General features: G+C 64.8%; 1 protein-coding gene across 2 annotated transcripts; it reads left to right on the top strand.

Annotated features, from left to right (window-relative positions):
* The first annotated feature begins 1,481 nt into the window (after positions 1 to 1,481).
* PML (PML nuclear body scaffold) lies at positions 1,482 to 17,691 on the top strand. 2 transcript variants are annotated; one of them, XM_060174228.1, is made up of 9 exons: positions 1,482 to 1,631; positions 4,081 to 4,577; positions 7,853 to 8,430; positions 9,440 to 9,504; positions 10,861 to 10,980; positions 11,779 to 12,028; positions 13,616 to 13,668; positions 14,893 to 15,040; positions 16,322 to 17,691. In XM_060174228.1, the coding sequence occupies exons 1-9, from the start codon at positions 1,515 to 1,517 to the stop codon at positions 17,032 to 17,034; spliced, it is 2,541 nt and encodes an 846-aa protein (XP_060030211.1). In that variant the 5' UTR covers positions 1,482 to 1,514; the 3' UTR covers positions 17,035 to 17,691. The 2 variants fall into 2 exon arrangements, with proteins under 2 accessions (XP_060030211.1, XP_060030212.1); XM_060174229.1 differs by lacking the exons at positions 14,893 to 15,040; positions 16,322 to 17,691 and adding an exon at positions 13,883 to 14,518.
* Positions 17,692 to 19,544: the final 1,853 nt, after the last annotated feature.

Below are 19,544 nucleotides of genomic sequence, written 5' to 3'. Positions count from 1 at the left end.
CCTCCCCAGGCCCCCCAGTCCCTCCCCAGCCCTCCCAGTCCCTCCCCAGCCCTCCCAGTCCCTCCCCAGCCCTCCCAGTCCCTCCCCAGCCCCCAGTCCCTCCCCAGGCCCCCCAGTCCCTCCCTAGGCCCCCCAGTACCTCCCAGCCCTCCCAGTCCCTCCTCAGCCCTCCCAGTCCCTCCCCAGGCCCCCCAATCCCTCCCCAGCGCTCCCAGTCCCTCCTCAGCCCTCCCAGTCCCTCCTCAGGCCCCCTAGTCCCTCTGGAGCCCTCCCAGTCCCTTCCCAGCCCTCCCAGTCCCTCCCCAGGCCCCCCAGTCCCTCCCCAGTACCTCCCCAGCCCTCCCAGTCCCTCCCCAGCCCCCAGGCCCTCCCTAGGCCCCCCAGTCCCTCCTCCCCATCCCCCTACCTGGAGAGGCTGCAGGAGCGAGCTGGAAGGGTGTTCTAGACCCCCAGACCCCGGCCGGCCCCCCACCCCCTCTAGCAGGGACACAAGCTGGCAGGGCGAGAAGGCCCCCAAGGTCTGGCCACGGTTCCCGTCTGTCCCTCAGGGTCTGCACCAACCATGTGGCTTCAGGCCTGGGGGGCCCACTGGAAGCAGCCTGTCTGTGTCCCCCTCCCCCAGGACCAGGCGGCAGGGGACCCGGGGGTCCACAGGTGCGGGGGGGGGGGGGGCTGCCCTAATAAGAAAGTTATGTTATGGGGAGAAAGAGGAACCGGGCTGAAGTGCTCCACTTCCTGGGCGGGGGTCCTTCCAGCCTCGGGACTGCAGGCGGCTGGTCAGGTGTGGAAGTGGCGCCTGGCTCTCCCTCAGCTCTTGCTCTCAAATAAACAAACTTTTTGCTAAAAAAGAAAGAGGGAAAGAAAGAAAGAAAGAAAGAAAGAGAAAAAGAGGAAAGTAGGGCAGAGGGCAGACAGCATAGTGGTTCTGCAAAGAGACTCTCATGCCTGAGGCTCCAAAGTCCCAGGTTCAATCCCCCGCACCACCATAAGCCAGAGCTGAGCAGGGCTCTGATTAAAAAAAAAAAAAAGGAAAGTAAAGGAATGGTCCAGGAGGTGGTGGGTGCACCGGTAAAATGCTCACATGACTGCGCACAAGGACCCGGGTTCAAGCCCTCGGCGCCACCTGCAGGAGAAAGCTTCATGAGCGGTGAAGCAGGGCTGCAGGTGTCTGTCTGTCTGTCTTTCTCCCTCTCTCTCCCCCGCTCCTCTCAGTTTGTCCTGTCTCTATCCAATCATAAATAAATGAAGATTTAAAAAATAAACTTTTCAAAAAGTAAAAAAAAACAAGAACAAAGGAAAACAAGAAAAGAATAAAGTCTCGGGGCGGGACAGCACAGGGGTCACCGCCAGGGGTCCGGGCCTGAAGCGAGCAGCCCCTTCCAGCCGCGCGGATCTCTGTCTCTGTGTCTCAGCCATTGGGGAGCCCCGCGCCCCGCCCCGCCGCGCCCCGCTTCCTGGGGGTGTTCCCGCAGGCGCCGCCCCGCCCCGCCCCTCCCCTGCCGGGAATCGAAACCATGCAGCAGCCCGAGGCCGCGCCCGCCGGGCCCCCCGCGCCCCCCCAGGGCCCCGCGCGCCCCCCGACGCCCGGCAGGGGCTCCCCGGACCCCCAGGACCCCCAGGACTCCCCGGAGGTTCGGCCGGGCATGGGGCGCGGGCGGGGGCGCGGGGTCGGGCACCCTGAAGGTGATAGAGGCGGGACACCAGGGTCCCCTCCTGGGCAGGGGCCTGGGGACAAGTGCAGGGGGTTGGGGGCTAGCGCAAGGGGCTAGGGGGTGGGCAAGGGGCTGGGGGCGAGGGCAGGGGGCTGGGGGCGAGGGCAAGGGGCTAGGGGGTGGGCAAGGGGCTGGGGGGAGAGGGCAGGGGGCTGGGGGTGAGGGCAGGGGGCTGGGGGCGAGGGCAGGGGGCTGGGGGGTGGGCAAGGGGCTGGGGGGCGAGGGCAGGGGGCTGGGGGTGAGGGCAGGGGGCTGGGGGCGAGGGCAGGGGGCTGGGGAGCGCCAGGGCGACTTTTGCGGGGGTGGGGGGAGGCTGAGTCCATGCCGGACGGGCGGGGTTACCTGCGGTTCACTGGGAGGGTCTCAGGTATAGGACTCTGACCACACCAGGTGCACACCACACCACGTGCACCACCGGGCCGCCTCTACCAGGAGGCCTACAGGCTGACACCCAGTTTCCCAGCTGCTCCCCCAGCGTGGGCAGGCTCACCAGGGGACACTGGGCATGGAAGACACCCCCAATTCCCAATGCTGGACCTCAGTCCTGTGCAAGCATTGCCCCTGCCCTGCCCCTGCCCTGCCCCAGCCCCTGCCCTGCCCCTGCCTCTGCTCTGTCCTACCCCACCCAGCCCCTGCCCACCAGACAGTCTGGGACCCATCACTGCTGGCATCTAGGAAAGGATCCCCGGGCTCCCTCGCAGCACTCATAGGCCCTTCCTTTGGGGGGCCACGTGGTACCCCTCCCCACAGGATGGGTTTGACTGGGAGTGGTACGATTGCAGGGTCTGTCTCCCCCTCCAGCCCCCCTCTAAGTGCTCCGTGGGTGCTGGCAGGGTGCATTGTGCTCAAGGTGACCAGGGTCTCCTAGCACGTGTGTCTGCAGTGCTCAGGGCTCCTTCTCCTTAAGATCATGGGAGCTGCTCTGAACTGCCAGGACTCCTAGCTGCATGGCAGCTCTGCCCTGACTCTCTCCCGCCCACATGGTTCCTTGGGCTGACTGGGCATGCTTCTTGCCTGGGACAGGGGGCTTGGGGGAGGGGGCCTGGGAACAGGGGCCTATTGGCTGGGTTGATGCCAAGGGCCTGGGTCAGGGCTGGTGAAGAGGGCCTGGAGGGGGGACCTGGGGACAGGGGATCTGAGCTGGGGCAGAGGGCCTGGGGCAGGGGCTGGGGTGTTGAGTCTGGGGGCTAGGAGCTGGGCTTTGGGCAGAGGGCCTGGGGCATGGTCTGGGGCGTTGAGGCTGGGGGCTAGGAGCTGGGCTGCAGCTGGGGCAGAGGGCCTGGGGCAGGGGCTGGGGCGTTGAGGCTGGGGGCTAGGAGCTGGGCTTTGGGCAGAGGGCCTGGGCCTGGGGCATGGTCTGGGGCATTGAGGCTGGGGGCTAGGAGCTGGGCTTTGGGCAGAGTGCCAGGGGCTGGGGTGTTAGGGCTGGGGGTATGAGCTAGGCTTTGGGCAGGAGGCTTGGGATTGGGGTGTTGATGGCTGGGGGCTAGGAGCTGGGCTTTGGGCAGGGGGCTTGGGGCTGGGGCGTTGAGGCTGGGGGCTAGGAGCTGGGCTTTGGGCAGGGGGCTGGGGGCTGGGGGCTGGGGTGTTGAGGGCTGGGGGCTAGGAGCTGGGCTTTGGGCAGGGGGCTTGGGGCTGGGGTGTTGAGGCTGGGGGCTAGGAGCTGGGCTTCGGGCAGAGTGCCAGGGGCTGGGGTGTTGAGGCTTCTTCTAGCGTTTGGGCAGGGGGCCTGGGGCAGGGGCTGGGGTGTTGAGGCTGTGGGCTAGGAGCTGGGCTTTGGGCAGGGGGCCTGGGGCAGGGGCTGGGGTGTTGAGGCTGGGGGCTAGGAGCTGGGCTTTGGGCAGAGTGCCAGGGGCTGGGGTGTTAGGGCTGGGGGTATGAGCTAGGCTTTGGGCAGGAGGCTTGGGATTGGGGTGTTGATGGCTGGGGGCTAGGAGCTGGGCTTTGGGCAGGGGCCTTGGGGCTGGGGTGTTGATGGCTGGGGGCTAGGAGCTGGGCTTTGGGCAGGCGGCTTGGGGCTGGGGTGTTGATGGCTGGGGGCTAGGAGCTGGGCTTTGGGCAGGGAACCTGGGGCTGGGGTGTTGAGGCTGTAAGCTAGGAGGTGGGCTTTGGGCAGGGGGCCTGGGGCAGGGGCTGGGGGCTAGATATTAGAGTCTTGAGTTCAGGCACAGAGCTGGGGGCTGGGCCAGGGGCTGGGGCACGGTTTTGGAGCTGGGCGATAAAGGAATTGGGGGCTGGGTTGCAGGGCTGGGCCTATGCATGGTGGTGTGAGCCGTGGGTCCTCCATGGGCTATGGGTGGGGACCGGGCATAGGGGCGGGTGGCCAGGTGATGCCCGGACCTCACCCGTCCTGTCTGTCTGTCCACAGGCCCCGCGGGAGCCGGAGGAGGAGCAGGAGGATGGGCGCCCCGAGGACCCGGAGGAGGACTTCAGCTTCCTCCACTGTGCAGCTTGTGGCTCGGAGCCCAAGGCGCCCAAGCTGCTGGGCTGCCTGCATACGCTGTGCGGGGGCTGCCTGGGGGAACCGGGCGCGGGATGCCCGGCCTGCGGTGAACCCGGGGACACGGGCGTGCTGGACAACGCCTTCTTCGAGAACCTGCAGCGGCGGCTGGCCACGCATCGGCAGGTCGTGGGCGCCCGGGCCCCCTGCTCACGGTGCCGGGAGCCGGCGGCCGTGTGGTGCCCGGAGTGTGAGCAGCTGCTGTGTTCCTGCTGCAGTGAGGCCCACGGCTGGTTCCTGAAGCATGAGGCCCGGCCGCTGGCAGAGCTGCGGGCACAGCCCGCCAGCGACTTCCTGGACAGCACCCGTAGGGGCTGCGCCATCTTCTGCGCCAACAGCACTCACCGCGTGCCCACACTCACCAGGTGAGGGTCAGGCACCAACTGGCCGGTGGGACAGAGGAGGGGACGGCAGACCCAGCTGACCAGGGGAGGGGATGAGACCACCTCCATCTCCCAGCTCTCCCCAGACCCCCCTCACCCAGCACTCCCCAGACCTCCACCTCCCAGCTCTCCCCAGACCCCCACCTCCCAGCTCTCCCCAGACCCCCCTCACCCAGCACTCCCCAGACCCCCCTCACCCAGCACTCCCCAGACCTCCACCTCCCAGCTCTCCCCAGACCCCCACCTCCCAGCTCTCCTCAGACCCCCCTCACCCAGCACTCCCCAGACCTCCACCTCCCAGCTCTCCCCAGACCCCCACCTCCCAGCTCTCCTCAGACCCCCCTCACCCAGCACTCCCCAGACCTCCACCTCCCAGCTCTCCCCAGACCCCCACCTCCCAGCTCTCCCCAGACCCCCACCTCCCAGCTCTCCCCAGACCCCCCTCACCCAGCACTCCCCAGACCTCCACCTCCCAGCTCTCCCCAGACCCCCACCTCCCAGCTCTCCTCAGACCCCCCTCACCCAGCACTCCCCAGACCTCCACCTCCCAGCTCTCCCCAGACCCCCACCTCCCAGCTCTCCCCAGACCCCCACCTCCCAGCTCTCCCCAGACCCCCCTCACCCAGCACTCCCCAGACCCCCACCTCCCAGCTCTCCCCAGACCCCCATCACCCAGCTCTCCCCAGACCCCCACCTCCCAGCTCTCCCCAGACCCCCACCTCCTAGCACTCCCCAGACCCCCATCACCCAGCTCTCCCCAGACCCCCACGCCCCAGCACTCCCCAGACCCCTACCTCCCAGCACTCCCCAGACCCCCACCTCCCAGCTCTCCCCAGACCCCCATCACCCAGCTCTCCCCAGACCCCCACCTCCCAGCTCTCCCCAGGCCCCCACCTCCCAGCTCTCCCCAGGCCCCCACCTCCCAGCTCTCCCCAGACCCCTACCTCCCAGCTCTCCCCAGACCCCCACCTCCTAGCACTCCCCAGACCCCTACCTCCCAGCTCTCCCCAGACCCCCACCTCCCAGCTCTCCCCAGACCCCCATCACCCAGCTCTCCCCAGACCCCCATCACCCAGCTCTCCCCAGACCCCCACCTCCCAGCTCTCCCCAGACCCCCACCTCCCAGCTCTCCCCAGACCCCCACCTCCCAGCTCTCCCCAGACCCCCATCACCCAGCTCTCCCCAGACCCCCACCTCCCAGCTCTCCCCAGACCCCCATCACCCAGCTCTCCCCAGACCCCCACCTCCCAGCTCTCCCCAGACCCCCATCTCCCAGGTCTCCCCAGACCCCCATCACCCAGCTCTCCCCAGGCCCCCACCTCCCAGCTCTCCCCAGACCCCCATCACCCAGCTCTCCCCAGACCCCCACCTCCCAGCTCTCCCCAGACCCCCACCTCCCAGCTCTCCCCAGACCCCCACCTCCCAGCTCTCCCCAGACCCCCACCTCCCAGCTCTCCCCAGACCCCCATCTCCCAGGTCTCCCCAGACCCCCCTCACCCAGGTCTCCCCAAGCCTCGCCAGCTCTCTGCCCCCCAGTCTCTCCTGGTTCCCCCAGGCAGCCTAGTCTTGAGTCTCCTCAGAACACTGGCGGGGGGGGGGGGGGGGGGGGGGGGCTCCTGTGGAGGTGGACTTTTCTCCTGCTCCACCTAGCTGGGTCCTGTCGTCATGGTGGTCTCCGCCCCACTTCAGGCCCATTCTGGGGATCCCCAGTGAGCAGGTCCTGAGGCCATTCAGGGACGAACTGGGGTGAGCTGACAGTCTGGCACACCCACCCCTGGGGGACAGGCCCAGCGCTCCACCACATCCAGGAAAGGGGGGTCACACTTCCAGCTCCCTTTCTTTTCAGCCCCATTTCCCACGTGCACCTGTGTGGGGGAGCCCCTCCTGGATCCTCTGTGCTCCGCTGGCCCCCCACTTCTGTCTCTAAAGTGGGTGCAGGCGTTGTTCCCCTGTTCTGCAAGCAAAGGGGGTGCAGCAGGGTCCCCCTCTTCCTCACTCTAAGGGGGGTGCGGGCGGGGTCCCCGCGGGCAGTGAGTGAGGCAGCCCCTCCCCAAGCCTGGCATCCAGAACTCCCAGTGCCTGGTGGAGGTGGCTTCTGGCCCCCCAGGAAAGGTCCCCCCAGGAGCCCCTAGCATCTCCTCAGCGTCTCCACACCACTCTGGTTTTGTGGTCATGTCGCAACCGTGGGCAGGAAGTGGATGTTTCTCAGGGCTGTGGGGCCTCAGGAGTCGCTCCTGCCAGGAAGTTCCGGCTGTGACACCATGTGACAGGGAAAGGGGCAGCCCGGCCATCCATCCTCGGTGTCCAGAGACTGTCCTCAGGTTGTCCAAGTGGCCAGGGAGTCGGGGAACTGCCGTCCTTGTCCTTCTGTCAGGCGTGGATCCTGCCCAGCCACACCCCCAGTCTTTGAGACCCACCCAGGGGCACCCACTTCTCAGACACTGCAGACCCAGCCTCCTTCAAGCACTTCTCCTTGGGGTGTAGGGCCCTACAGGCCAGCGGCTCTGGCAGAGATCCTCGGAGGGCCTAGTACTTTCGGAGCGCACGTGGACACAGATGCCAGCGTCACACAGCCTCTCTTGATCTCTGGCCTCAGGCCCATGCCCGTGGGCTCTGGTGTGGGTGTTGGGATGAGTGCAGCGGGGCTTCCTGGCATGTTCCCGACAGGTGGGATGGGAGCAGGACCAGAGGAGGAGCCTGGGCTGATGTGGCCCCAGTTCAGGAGGGGCAGGAGGCCTACTTCACATGCCGGTGCCTGTTGGCTGTTCTGTCCTGTGACTCACAGGTGTCTGTCTGTTGGCTGTTCTTCTGTCCTGTGACTCGCGGGTGTCTGTCTGTTGGCTCTTCTGTCCTGTGACTCACGGGAGTCTGTTGGCTGTTCTGTCCTGTGACTCGCGGGTGTCTGCCTGTTGGCTGTTCTTCTGTCCTGTGACTCGCGGGTGTCAGTCTGTTGGCTGCTCTGTCCTGTGACTCACGGGAGTCTGTTGGCTGTTCTGTCCTGTGACTCGCGGGTGTCTGTCTGTTGGCTGTTCTTCTGTCCTGTGACTGGCGGGTGTCTGTTGGCGGCTGGCTGGCGTGTACCCTGCCTCCCGCATCCCAGGTGTAGTGCAGTGTGGGTTTATCACCTGGACGGCAAGCACAGAGTGGGACGAGAACCGAGCTCGCTCGGCAGGGTGCTTGTGCCCTGAGGAGAGGACCCGGTGGCCGTCCCCAAGCTCCTAGACCCCTGACCCCACCCGCCCGGTGTCCGTCTGCAGCATCTACTGCCGGGGCTGCGACAAGCCGCTGTGCTGCGCGTGTGCGCTGCTGGACCGGGGCCACGCGGAGCAGCAGTGCGACCTGGGCGCAGAGGTGCGTGAGCGCCAGGAGGAGCTGGGGGCCGCGGTGCGGGCGCTGCGCGAGCAGGAGGCCACCTTCCGGGAGGCGCGGGGGCGCGCGCGCGAGGCCGAGGGCCGGCTGCTGAGCGCGCGCGCCGAGGCGGAGACGGTGATCCGCGCGCGCGTGCACCTGGTGCTCGAGCACGTGCGGGCGCGGGAGCGCGCGCTGCTGGCAGCGGTGGCGGCGCGCTTCGAGCGCGAGCACGCGACGCTGGGGGCGCGCCTGCGGGAGCTGGACGCGGGGCTGCAGCGGCTGCGCGCGGGGGGCGCGCTCGTGGCGCGCATGGAGCGCTTCGCCTCGGACCAGGAGGTGCTGGACATGCACAGCTTCCTGCGGGGCGCGCTCGGGCGGCTGCAGGGCCAGCGCCCCGCCGGGCCCGCCGGCCTGCGCCCCAACTGCTTCGCCGAGTTCCTGGTGCCCCTGCAGGACCTGGTCTCCGACATCCGGCAGGCCGCAGGTGAGCGCAGCGCCGCCACCACCTGGGGATGCGGAGCCCCTGAGGCCATGCCCCACCACCTGGGGACAGGAATCAGAAACCACACGCACCCACACGTCCCTCCCCTGCCAGCACCTGGGGCTGACAGGTGAGCCCCGGCGCCCTGTTGGCAGCCAGCCCTCAGTCTGCTCAGGTTCTGCCGCCCTCCCAGGGCGGGGAGGCTGGTGTCCCCACGATGGAAAGGAAACTGGGGCTGTCGAGTCCGGGGTTCGAGGACAGAGGATGAGGGCAGTGTGGGGTGACTGCCACCCAGAAGTGTCTCACGGCACCCTGCCGGTACGAGAGTGTCCTCGGCTTGCGGAGATGGCCTCCCAGAGTCGCCTCAAACTGCAGGGCACACCCCAGAGGCGGGTGGGGCCCCAGGGGAGCACCCTGGGGTGTTGGTGCCTCTCGGCCCGGCCCTGAGTCAGTGGAGGGGAACCTTAGTCCCAGGAGGCTGTGGGGCAGCTGCAGAGCTTGGGGGAGGGTGCACCCCGGGTCCTGAGCAGAGGCGTCTGTACCCCTCCAGGGTGTGGGACCCACACTCTCAGCAGGATCCCAGGTGGTGCCGGGCCCTGTCCGCGGCTGGGGGGTGCACAGGGCTGACGCTGTGAGAAGTGGGTCTGCGGGCACCCCGGGAGCTCTTGGAGTAGCGATAGAGACCCACCCTGATACAGGGCAGATGCCCAGAGGGGACAGTGGCCACAGCCAGGCCACTAAGAAGAGCAGTGGCCAGAGGGAGACCTGTGGGCAAGCCCCCCCATCCCCTTGGCCTTGGTGGGGTGGTCTGGGGTCTCCACACCCAGCTGTCTCCTTGGCCTTGGGGTCCCACACCCCACTGTCCTCACTGGTGGGGCTGGGGTCAGGCCCTTGCTGCGTTGCCTGCCCCCCACCCCGCTGCCCCCGCTATGACAGTCCCTGAAGAATGCACAGCCCTTGTCACTGTCCCCTCACGGGGTGTCCCTGACCTCTTGTCTGCTCTCCAAACCAGCTCTGCCTGTGACAACCAGCCCGGAGCCTGCCTGCATCCCCAGGAACCCTTCAGAGGCCGACTTGGTGAGCTGGGTGGGTAGGGAGGCTCCGTGGGGCGGGAGCTGCCTGGGGGCCCCAAGGGAGCTGGGGGGTGGCAGGGGGGACAGGCCCAGGAAGCATCTCTCCACGTTGGACCCCAGTTCATGAGGCCCTCGCCACCTCCTGGAATCCCTGTTTTTGAGTGTGGGGATCAAAACCAGCCCCCACCCAGCTGTGCTCCATCCCTGTGCACCTCCCGCCTGCCAGCCTGGCACCTCACGGCAGAGGGGGCTGGGCTGGGCTCTGTAAGGTGACCCTTAGTGCCCAGCCCCCGGAGGTGATCTCACTGCCGGTCCCCATGGATGTGCTGGTGGCTGTCTGCAGCCCTGGGTCCCTGGTCTCTGGACCCAGAGTCCTTGTGTGCCTGGGTCCCTGAGTCCCTGAGTCCCTGAGTCCCTGGGTCCCTGGGTCCCTGGGTCCCTGAGTCCCTGGGTCCCTGGGTCCCTGGGTCCCTGGGTCCCTGAGTCCCTAAGTCTCTGGGTCCTGAGTCCCTGTGTCCCTGAGTCCCTGTGTCCCTGAGTCTCTGGGCCCCTGAGTCCCTGAGTACCTGAGTCCCTGAGTCCCTGAGTCCCTGTGTCCCTGAGTCCCTGTGTCCCTGAGTCCCTGTGTCCCTGAGTCCCTGAGTCCCTGTGTCCCTGAGTCCCTGAGTCCCTGTGTCCCTGTGTCCCTGAGTCCCTGTGTCCCTGAGTCCCTGAGTCCCTGAGTCCCTGGGTCCCTGAGTCCCTGGGTCCCTGAGTCCCTGAGTCTCTGGGTCCCTGAGTCCCTGAGTCTCTGGGCCCCTGAGTCCCTGTGTCCCTGAGTCCCTGTGTCCCTGTGTCCCTGAGTCCCTGTGTCCCTGAGTCCCTGTGTCCCTGAGTCCCTGTGTCCCTGTGTCCCTGAGTCCCTGTGTCCCTGTGTCCCTGTGTCCCTGAGTCCCTGAGTCCCTGTGTCCCTGAGTCCCTGTGTCCCTGAGTCCCTGTGTCCCTGTGTCCCTGAGTCTCTGTGTCCCTGTGTCCCTGTGTCCCTGAGTCCCTGTGTCCCTGTGTCCCTGAGTCCCTGTGTCCCTGAGTCCCTGTGTCCCTGTGTCCCTGTGTCCCTGAGTCCCTGTGTCCCAGGGTCTCTGTCCCCGAGTACTGGGTCTCTATGTCCCAGAGTCTTTGTGTCCCTGAGTCCCTGTGTCCTTGAGTCTCTGGGTCCCAGTGTCCCGAAGTCCCTGCTCCCTATGCCCCTGAGTCCCTGTGTCCCCAAGTCCCCAGGTTCCTGGGTCCTTAGGCCACGTGACCTGAGGCCAGACGCCGACACCCCAAGGTGGGGGTGGAAACCTGGGCATCAGGATGGCCCACTGACCATGCACTTCTACAGCCGGAGGATCTGCAGGGGGAGGAGGCCTGTACCCTGGGGCTGGCTGCCGTGCGGCCTGAGCCAGATGCCCACCCTGTGCCCACCTTCGCCTTCTCCATCAGGGCTGCCCCCCATTCAAAGGTAAGCCCCCAGTCCAACAGCCTCAGGACTGAGGCCATTATAGGCTCAGTGTTGGGGGACAGCTGTAGGGTGAGTGTGAGCCGGGTCAGCTGTAGGGTGAGTGTGAGCCAGGTCAGCTATAGGGTTAGTGTGAGCCGGCTCAACTGTAGGGTCAGTGTGAGCCGGGTCAGCTGTAAGGTCAGTGTGAGTCGGGTCAGCTGTAGGGTCAGTGTGATCCGGGTCAGCTGTAGGGTGAGTGTGAGCCGGGTCAGCTGTAGGGTGAGTGTGATCCGGGTCAGCTGCGAGCCGGGTCAGCTGTAGGGTCAGTGTGAGCCGGGTCAGTTGTAGGGTCAGTGTGAGCCGGGTCAGCTGTAGGGTCAGTGTGAGCCGGGTCAGCTGTGGGGTCAGTGTGAGCCGGGTCAGCTGTAGGGTGAGTGTGAGCCGGCTCAGCTGTAGGGTCAGTGTGAGCCGGGTCAGCTGTAGGGTCAGTGTGAGTCGGGTCAGCTGTAGGGTCAGTGTGATCCGGGTCAGCTGTAGGGTGAGTGTGAGCCGGGTCAGCTGTAGGGTGAGTGTGATCCGGGTCAGCTGCGAGCCAGGTCAGCTGCGGGGTCAGTGTGAGCCGGGTCAGCTGCGGGGTCAGTGTGAGCCGGGTCAGCTGCGGGGTCAGTGTGAGCCGGGTCAGTTGCGGGGTCAGTGTGAGCCGGGTCAGCTGTGGGGTCGTGAGTGCAGGGAAGCTCGGTGGAGAGTCAGCAGTGGCTTCTGAGAGGCTGGGTGGCAGGAAAGGAGCCTTGTCACACAAGCCCTGCTCGGACCCCACAGGAGGACGCCCCTGCAGCTCTGCCGCCCAAGAGGAAGGCCTGCCAGACCGAGTCCCCCCACAAGCTGATCAAGCTGGAGTTGGGGGGTCCCTGCCCACAGCCCAGACCCAGCACCTCCCAGGCCTTCCTGGATGGGCTTCCCAGTCCTGGGAGCCCCAAGAGCCCTGAAAGCCTCCAGAGCCTCGACCTGGGGAGGGAGACCGTGAACTCCAGCCCTGCACATGAAGACCTCAGTGAACCTGGGGAGACAGGTGGGCACCCCTACGTTGCCCTCAATGGGATCCCCTCTCATCCCCCACACTGCCCCCACTGGGGACCCCTCTCAGCCCCTCTCACCCCCCCACACTGCCCCCACTGGGGACCCCTTTCAGCCCCTCTCATCCCCCACACTGCCCCCACTGGGGACCCCTCTCATCCCCCACACTGCCCCCACTGGGGACCCCTCTCATCCCCCACACTGCCCCCACTGGGGACCCCTCTCATCTCCCACACTGCCCCCACTGGGGACCCCTCTCATCCCCCACACTGACCCCACTGGGGACCCCTCTCATTCCCCACACTGCCCCCACTGGGGACCTCCTCTCTCCGAGGGTCAGTCCACACTCAGTGTGGACATCAGCTCCCCAACCTTCCTGCCAGACCCCCCTGAGGGGCGCCATTGACCTGAGATGCCTTGGGGTGGCGTCCTTGAGCTGTCAACTGTGGACTCTGGAAAATTCCACACAACTCCGGCAGACCCTGATCACCTGACCTCTGACCTGCTCACACTGACCTCCGACCCTACCCCCACACTGACCTCTGCCCCTGCCCACATACTGACCTCTAACCGGGTTCACACTGATCTCTGATACTCCTTACTGGCCAAAGGGTGTGTTTACTTGTTTCCTTTGTTTGGCAAAGCTGGGGCCTCACACATGCTCCTCTGCCCCAGCCCTTTTTCCACTTTAGAAAAATTATCACTTTTGACTTTTTTAAAAATTATTTTTAAATTATCTTTATTTTTGGATAGAGACAGCCAGAAATTGAGAGGGGAGGGGGAGATAGATAGAGAGGAGAGAGACAGAGAGACCCCCGCAGCCCTGCGTCACCACTTGTGAAGCTTTCCCCCTGCAGGTGGGGACCAGGGGCTTGAACCCAGGCCCTTGCACATTGTAACATGTGCGCTCAACCAGGTGTGCCACCACCTGGCCCTGCTTTTTACTTTACTTTTTTTTTTTTTTACTTTTTATTTTTTGGGGGGGATCAGGCAGTGGCGCACCTGGTTAAGTGCTCACATCACAATATGCAAGGACCCGGGTTCAAATCCCTGGTCCCCACCTGCAGGGGGAAAGTTTCACAAGTGGTGAAGCAGGGCTGCAGGTGTCTCTCTGTCTCTCTCCTCTCTCTCTCCCTCCCTCCCCTCTCAATGTCTCTCTGTCACTACCCAATAATAAGTAAATAAAAATATATGTACTTTTATTTGTTTTATTTTAGTGAGAAAGATACAGAGAGAAAGAGAGAGATCAGAGCCCCGCTGAGCTTGGCTGATGGTAGTGCTGGGGACTGAACCCGGGACCTCAGAGCCTCGGCAGGAGTGTCTTGCAGAGCCCCAGTGCTGCCTCTCCAGCCCACCATTTTAATTTCCCAAGTCTCTATATGTGGACAGAGAGCGGAGGAAGAGTCCTCCCTCCCCAGCCCATCCGTGATCCCCCATGCCGGCCACGGTGCTCCCCGAGACGCTGGGGCTCGAACCCAGGGAACAGGAGGTGCTGCTCTGGACCCAAAGGAGGTTCCCCGTGGGGCACAGGCTGCGGAGGGGCTGCTCTGTGACCCGCGTCCCCCGCCCCTGTCCCCCACAGAGGACCGTGTGGTGGTGCTCAGCAGCTCAGAGGACTCCGACCCTGAGGGCCCGGTGAGTGGACGGGAACCTCGGGCTGGCAGGGACGCCCCTCCCAGGTACCAGGCTTCCCCACCTCTCCACGGCCTTCGGGGCGGCTGCCGTACCCTGAAATTCTGTCCCCTGGTTCCCGGGGGTGTGGGGGGGCCCTGACTCCACGGGTGGGGACGAGGGACCTGGGGCGGCCTGTGGTGCCCAGCCCAACCTGACCCTCTCTGTGGGGAAGTAGCCAGAGGACGCCGAGACCTCCCGGCCCCCCGCCTCACCAGCCCCAGCCCCCGCTCCACCCGGACCAGGAGCCACACCCCTGCGCCGGCCACCACACCCCCCCGAGGGGCCCTGCTGCCTGCCCGATGCCTCACCCTGCCCGGCCCAGCTAGTGCCACTCCGGCACCCGTGGGTGCCCCACAGAAGCCACCCCTGGATGCCTCCTTCCCGCCGCCCCTTACTAGCCCTGCCCCAGGCTCCTGGGTCTGTAGCCCCCGGCCCTCGGAGGACAGTGATGACAACTGGGGGGCAGCCCAGGGGGCCAGGGCTCGCGGCTGAGGAGCCTGGCTGGCTGAGGCTCCCGTGGAAGTTTCTAGAAGGAAGGGGGCCTCGTGGGGCCTGGGACTGTCGCTGACCCTGGAGGGCACCCATGGCCTCGGGGGACCGGGTGGGGGGCACTGTGAGGGGAGATGGCTGCTTGGACCGCAGGCTCTGGCCTCTCCAGGACATGGATGCAGACAGCCACCCCACCCAGGGGCCCGGAGAAGCTCAGTTGTGGGGGGCCCGGGGCTGAGGCTTTGGGTTCAAGCCCTGCGCTCTGAATTCTGTCCTGTGAAACTGAACTGCTTTGTGTGAAATAAACCTTTCGTGCAAGTCAGCCACCCTTAGAACCCAGGGCCGGGGCCTGGCCTGCCTGGGCTTTATTACTCCTTCCTCTGACTCGAGCCCCAGGCCAGGGGCACCCCAGGGAGGGGACCCAGGAGCCGGGCCCCCGTGGACCAAGCTGACTCCAGCAGCTGAATGAGACCGGGGCCTCTTAGGCCCAGTGGTCAGGCCTTGGCCTGGAGCCCCACCCTGCAGACCCCCCTCTGCGTGCTGCCCCCCCACCCCAGGATGCAGGGCCCCCAGAAAGCCTCTGGGCTGAGTGGCCCTCAGTGACATCCCCGACCTCGGGCCCCTCTCATGAGCCATGCCACATCACAGATCCCAGGCCCTGCCGGCGGGCTCTGACCGCTGCTCTCTGTGTCACAGCCCCACCCGGAGACGGACAGTGGCAGCGAAGACAGTGACATGCAGCTGGAGGGGCCCTGCCCACTCTGGGGTCTGGATGACAGCGTCTGCCCCCCACGCACCAAGGATGGGCCCCTGGTCTTCTTCGACCTCAAGATCGATCCAGAAAGTGGGTGCCTGGCCCCTCCCAAGTCCCCACAGAGAGTACACCCCCCAAGACACCCAGGGGGTGCAGTGGTGGGCTCCAGGACAGAGAGGCACCCAGCTTCAAAGCCCTGCTGGTCTGTCCCTGAGAGTTGGGGACATGCTTTCTGAGAGCTGGGGACACTTCCTAGGAGTTGGGGACATGCTTTCTGAGAGCTGGGGAAACTTCCTTGGAGTTGGGGACATGCTTTCTGAGAGCTGGGGACACTTCCTAGGAGTTGGGGACATGTTTCCTGAGAGCTAGGGACACTTCCTAGGAGTTGGGGACATGTTTTCTGAGAGCTGGGGAAACTTCCTAGGAGTTGGGGACATGCTTCCTGAGAGCTGGGGACACTTCCTAGGAGTTGGGGACATGCTTCCTGAGAGCTGGGGCAACTTCCTTAGAGATGGGGACATGCTTCCTGAGAGCTGGGGAAACTTCCTAGGAGTTGGGGACATGCTTCCTGAGAGCTGGGGAAACTTCCTTAGAGATGGGGACATGCTTCCTGAGAGCTGGGAACACTTCCTTGGAGTTGGGGACATGCTTCCTGAGAGCTGGGGACACTTCCTTGGAGTTGGGGACATGCTTCCTGAGAGCTGGGGACACTTCCTTGGAGTTGGGGACATGCTTCCTGAGAGCTGGGGACACTTCCTTGGAGTTGGGGACATGCTTCCTGAGAGCTGGGGACACTTCCTTGGAGTTGGGGACATGCTTCCTGAGAGCTGGGGACACTTCCTTGGAGTTGGGGACATGCTTCCTGAGAGCTGGGGACACTTCCTTGGAGTTGGGGGACATGCTTCCTGAGAGCTGGGGACACTTCCTTGGAGTTGGGGACATGCTTCCTGAGAGCTGGGGACACTTCCTTGGAGTTGGGGACATGCTTGCAGACTCCACAGCATGTCACCACTGTGAAGCACATTTCTGGGTGGAGTATGGCCCTGAGTCCAGGTGCCCTCTCAGTGGGGGCCCAGGTGGCAGAAGGCCCCTGCAGAGACACCCCCTCCCCATGCTGGTGCCCACATCTGAGGCGGGACAGACTGAGGGGCTCAGCCTGGCTGAGCTCCGGTGCCTGGGGACTGTCTGAGTCTGGGTCCCACGGGGAGCTCCCTGGGTGGTGGAGGGCTGTGGGTTCCCACTCTGACTTCAGAAGGGAAGAGACCCCTGGAGGGTGGGAGACCCCGGGAGCTGCTGGGGGACTGTCAGGGCTGCCTGTGACCCCAGGCTGTGCACTCTGGTACCCGCTCTAATCCCTGCCCTCTCCCCCAGGCCAGACGCTGACCCAGCTGGCAGCCGTGAGCCAGGACACCCAGTTCCGAGCACGGCTGTGTCCCCCGCAGTCCGTGTCGCTCCAGGCGGGGCTGCACGGCTTCCTGGCCTTCCTGCGCGCATGGCGCCAGCCGGTGCTGGCCTGTCGCCGCCTGTGGGGGCGCCGGCTGCCCGCACTGTTCGCCGCGTTGGAGGAGGCGGAGCTCCTGGAGGACTTCCTGGATGCGGTGTCCGGGTTGCTGGCCGTGCTGCCCCTGTTGCGAGAGCGCGTGCCCGCGGCGCCCCGCCCGCACCTGCGCGGCCTGGCGCGCACCTACCTGGCGCGCGAGATGGGTGCCGGCAGCGCGCTGGCCGGGGCGATGGCCCTGCGGGACCTGTGCCGCCTGCTGGACGTGGGCCCGGGCGCGCGCCTGCAGCCCTACGTGCACGCGCCCCGCAGCCTGCACTGCTTCGCCGGCCTGCAGCCCCTGGTGCGCGCCGCCGTGCTGGGCCGCGGGGACGCGCGCCTGCTGGCCCTGCACCAGGTGGGCCTGGCCGAGCTGCGGGACGCGCACCGTCGGGACCCCCGCGCCGGGCTGCTGCACTACGGCCGCTTCCTGGCCGCACCCGGGCAGCCCGCGCCGGGCCTGCAAGCCCTGGCCGCCTACTTCCAGGCCCAGCCCGCACCCCCGCCCCGCTGCACGCCGGGGCCCCGCACCTGCCCGCAGAGCTAGGGGCCTGGACATGTGCGGCTGTGGTCGCAGGGCCTCTGGGAGCTGTGGGTGGGCTCTGCTGAGGGCCCCCTGGGAGCTGGGGTCTGCTGGCCCGACTACAGAGCCTGCAGTGCCGGGGTGACCCTGGGCTGGCCCCACCATCCACCCCCAGTCCAGAGGCGTCTCTGCAGCTGCCCCCTTCCTCAGGGTCCTGCACGGCGCCCTCAAAGCCTCCAAGTTCCTCAGAGCAACCCCCAGGCCTCCTGCCTCTGCCCGCCAGCAGGTGGCTGTCTCCTCTCAGCCTGGCTGCAGGAGAGGCGGCTCCCGGCCCGCCCCCAAACCCCCCCATCCTGGCACAGACGACACCCTACCTCCCGGACCCCCAGGTGTCTGCCATTTCCGGGTCTCACACCTGCCGGGGTGGCACCACCAGTGCTCCAGGTGCCCACCCCCCAGCCTCCCAGTCCTAGAGCTTTAGTCTCCCATCTGGAACCCTTGGCTAAAAAGAGCAGCTCCAGGGAGTCGGGCGGTAGCGCAGCGGGTTAAGCACACGTGGCTCAGCGTACACGGACCTGTGTAAGGATCCCAGTTCTAGCCCCCGGCTCCCCACCTGCAGGGGAGTCATTTCACAAGCCGTGAAGCAGGTCTGCAGGTGTCTGTCTTTCTCCCCCCCCCTCTGTCTTGCCCTCCTCTCTCCATTTCTCTCTGTCCTATCCAACAACAATGACAGCAATAACAACAACAATAAAACAACAAGGGCAACAAAAGGGAATCAATAAATATATTTTTAAAAAGACCAGGTCCAATGTACCTATGACCTTCCAGGGTTCACCTGAGCTGACACGGGATGCTGCATGTCTGTCCCCAGATGTCAGTAGACCTGTGTGGCATCAGGACCACAGCCCTGAGCACGTGAGGGAGCCTCGTGCTGCTCACCCGAGAGGGCACCCCTATGTTCCTGCTGGGGGTGGCATAGGGTGGGCCCCCGGCACCCAGCCAGCTGTGCCATCCTGCTCACTTCTGCCTCTGCCGGACGCAGAAGACAGTTCCAACATTGTGGTTCTGCAACGGACTCTCCCGCCTGAGGCTCCTGGGTCCCAGGTTCAACCCCCGGCACCACCAGAAGCCCCAGGCTCCCCCCCATCTTTCTCTCTGTATCTTTCTTATGAAACCAAAATTTAAAAAATAAATAAAATCAAGTCCCAAGTGCTGCACACAGAGGTGGCCCAGTCCCCTCACCCTGAGTGACTGCCATGGGTCTTCTCAGGACAAGGGCATGAGTTAGTCTGCAGTCTCTTCAGCCTAACGCCCAGCCCCTTGCACCCCTGCCAGCACAGAGAAAGGAGGAGGCAGCGTGTCTCTCTCACCCTGACTCCAGGCCCAGCCTATGATGTGCCCCTCAGGCCAGGCTGCAGGTGGGCAGCAGGCTGGGGACGGTGCTGTTCAGGGGTCCACATATTAAATCGAATCCACTGATGGTGAATCGAGCAGCTTCATCGACTGCTATATGTGTTTCTTGTAGGCAGATAACATCTGCCTGATGCTGTATCGCCAATTGACCAACAAGAACGCATTTTGCAAAGGACAGCCCCTCAACATTAAGTTGGAGGACTCGAAGAGCAGGACCAACAGCTTGAAAGCTGTCAGGAGCTGCTTGTTGCTGGCTTTGAAAATGACTGGGATCCACGTGGATTCAGTCAGCTAGGAAGGATCGTCAGTTTCCCCAATGAATGGGTACTCACGGGATGCACCGCGGGAAGGTCGATCCAGTGCATCCAGTCTATCTTGGTGTTACTCTCGATGGCACTCTGTCATTTCACAAACATCTCATAAAAACTGCAGCAAAGGTGGGCGCGAGGAATCACATCATTGCAAGACTGGCCAGCTCCTCAGGGGGCTCGAGCACTTCCACACTACGATCATCCTCTCTGGCATTATGCTATTCCACTGCAGAATACTGTGCCCCAGGATGGTTCCGTAGCCCCCATGTCGATTCCAAATTATATTCCTCCATGAGGATCATTTCTGGAACCATCCGTTCCACCCGTTCCATGGCTGCCAGTTCTTAGCAACATCGCCCCGCCAGATATTCGTCGGGATGCGGCATCATCTAAGTTCATTTCCCACGTCTACGCTCGACCGGACCTGCCAATATACGTGGATATCTTCGCCCACCCTGTCCAACGCTTGACGTCTCGTCACCCAATCTGGTCCCCTACGCCTACACTGAACTTCTCTGTTCCAGTCTCTTGGAAACAGAGCTGGCAGTCAGCTGAGGTCAAGAACAAACACCTCATCACAGACCCCTGCGAGCGTCAACCCGGCTTTGACCTAGCACGTTATGATCGGGCCCTCCTCAATCGCTATCGAACAGGCCATGGCCGGTGCGCCGCTATGTTCCATCGCTGGGGAGCCAGAGACGACCCGAACTGCCCCTGCAGCTACAGACTGTGACCCACATAGTCAACGACTGCCACCTCTCCAGATTCAAAGGAGGTCTCGAAACTTTACATCAGGCTCAACCTGATGCT

The sequence above is a fragment of the Erinaceus europaeus genome, chromosome 16 (assembly GCF_950295315.1).
Source record: "Erinaceus europaeus chromosome 16, mEriEur2.1, whole genome shotgun sequence".
Taxonomy (NCBI): Eukaryota; Metazoa; Chordata; class Mammalia; order Eulipotyphla; family Erinaceidae; genus Erinaceus; species Erinaceus europaeus.
This window is presented reverse-complemented; position numbering and strand designations above follow the sequence as displayed.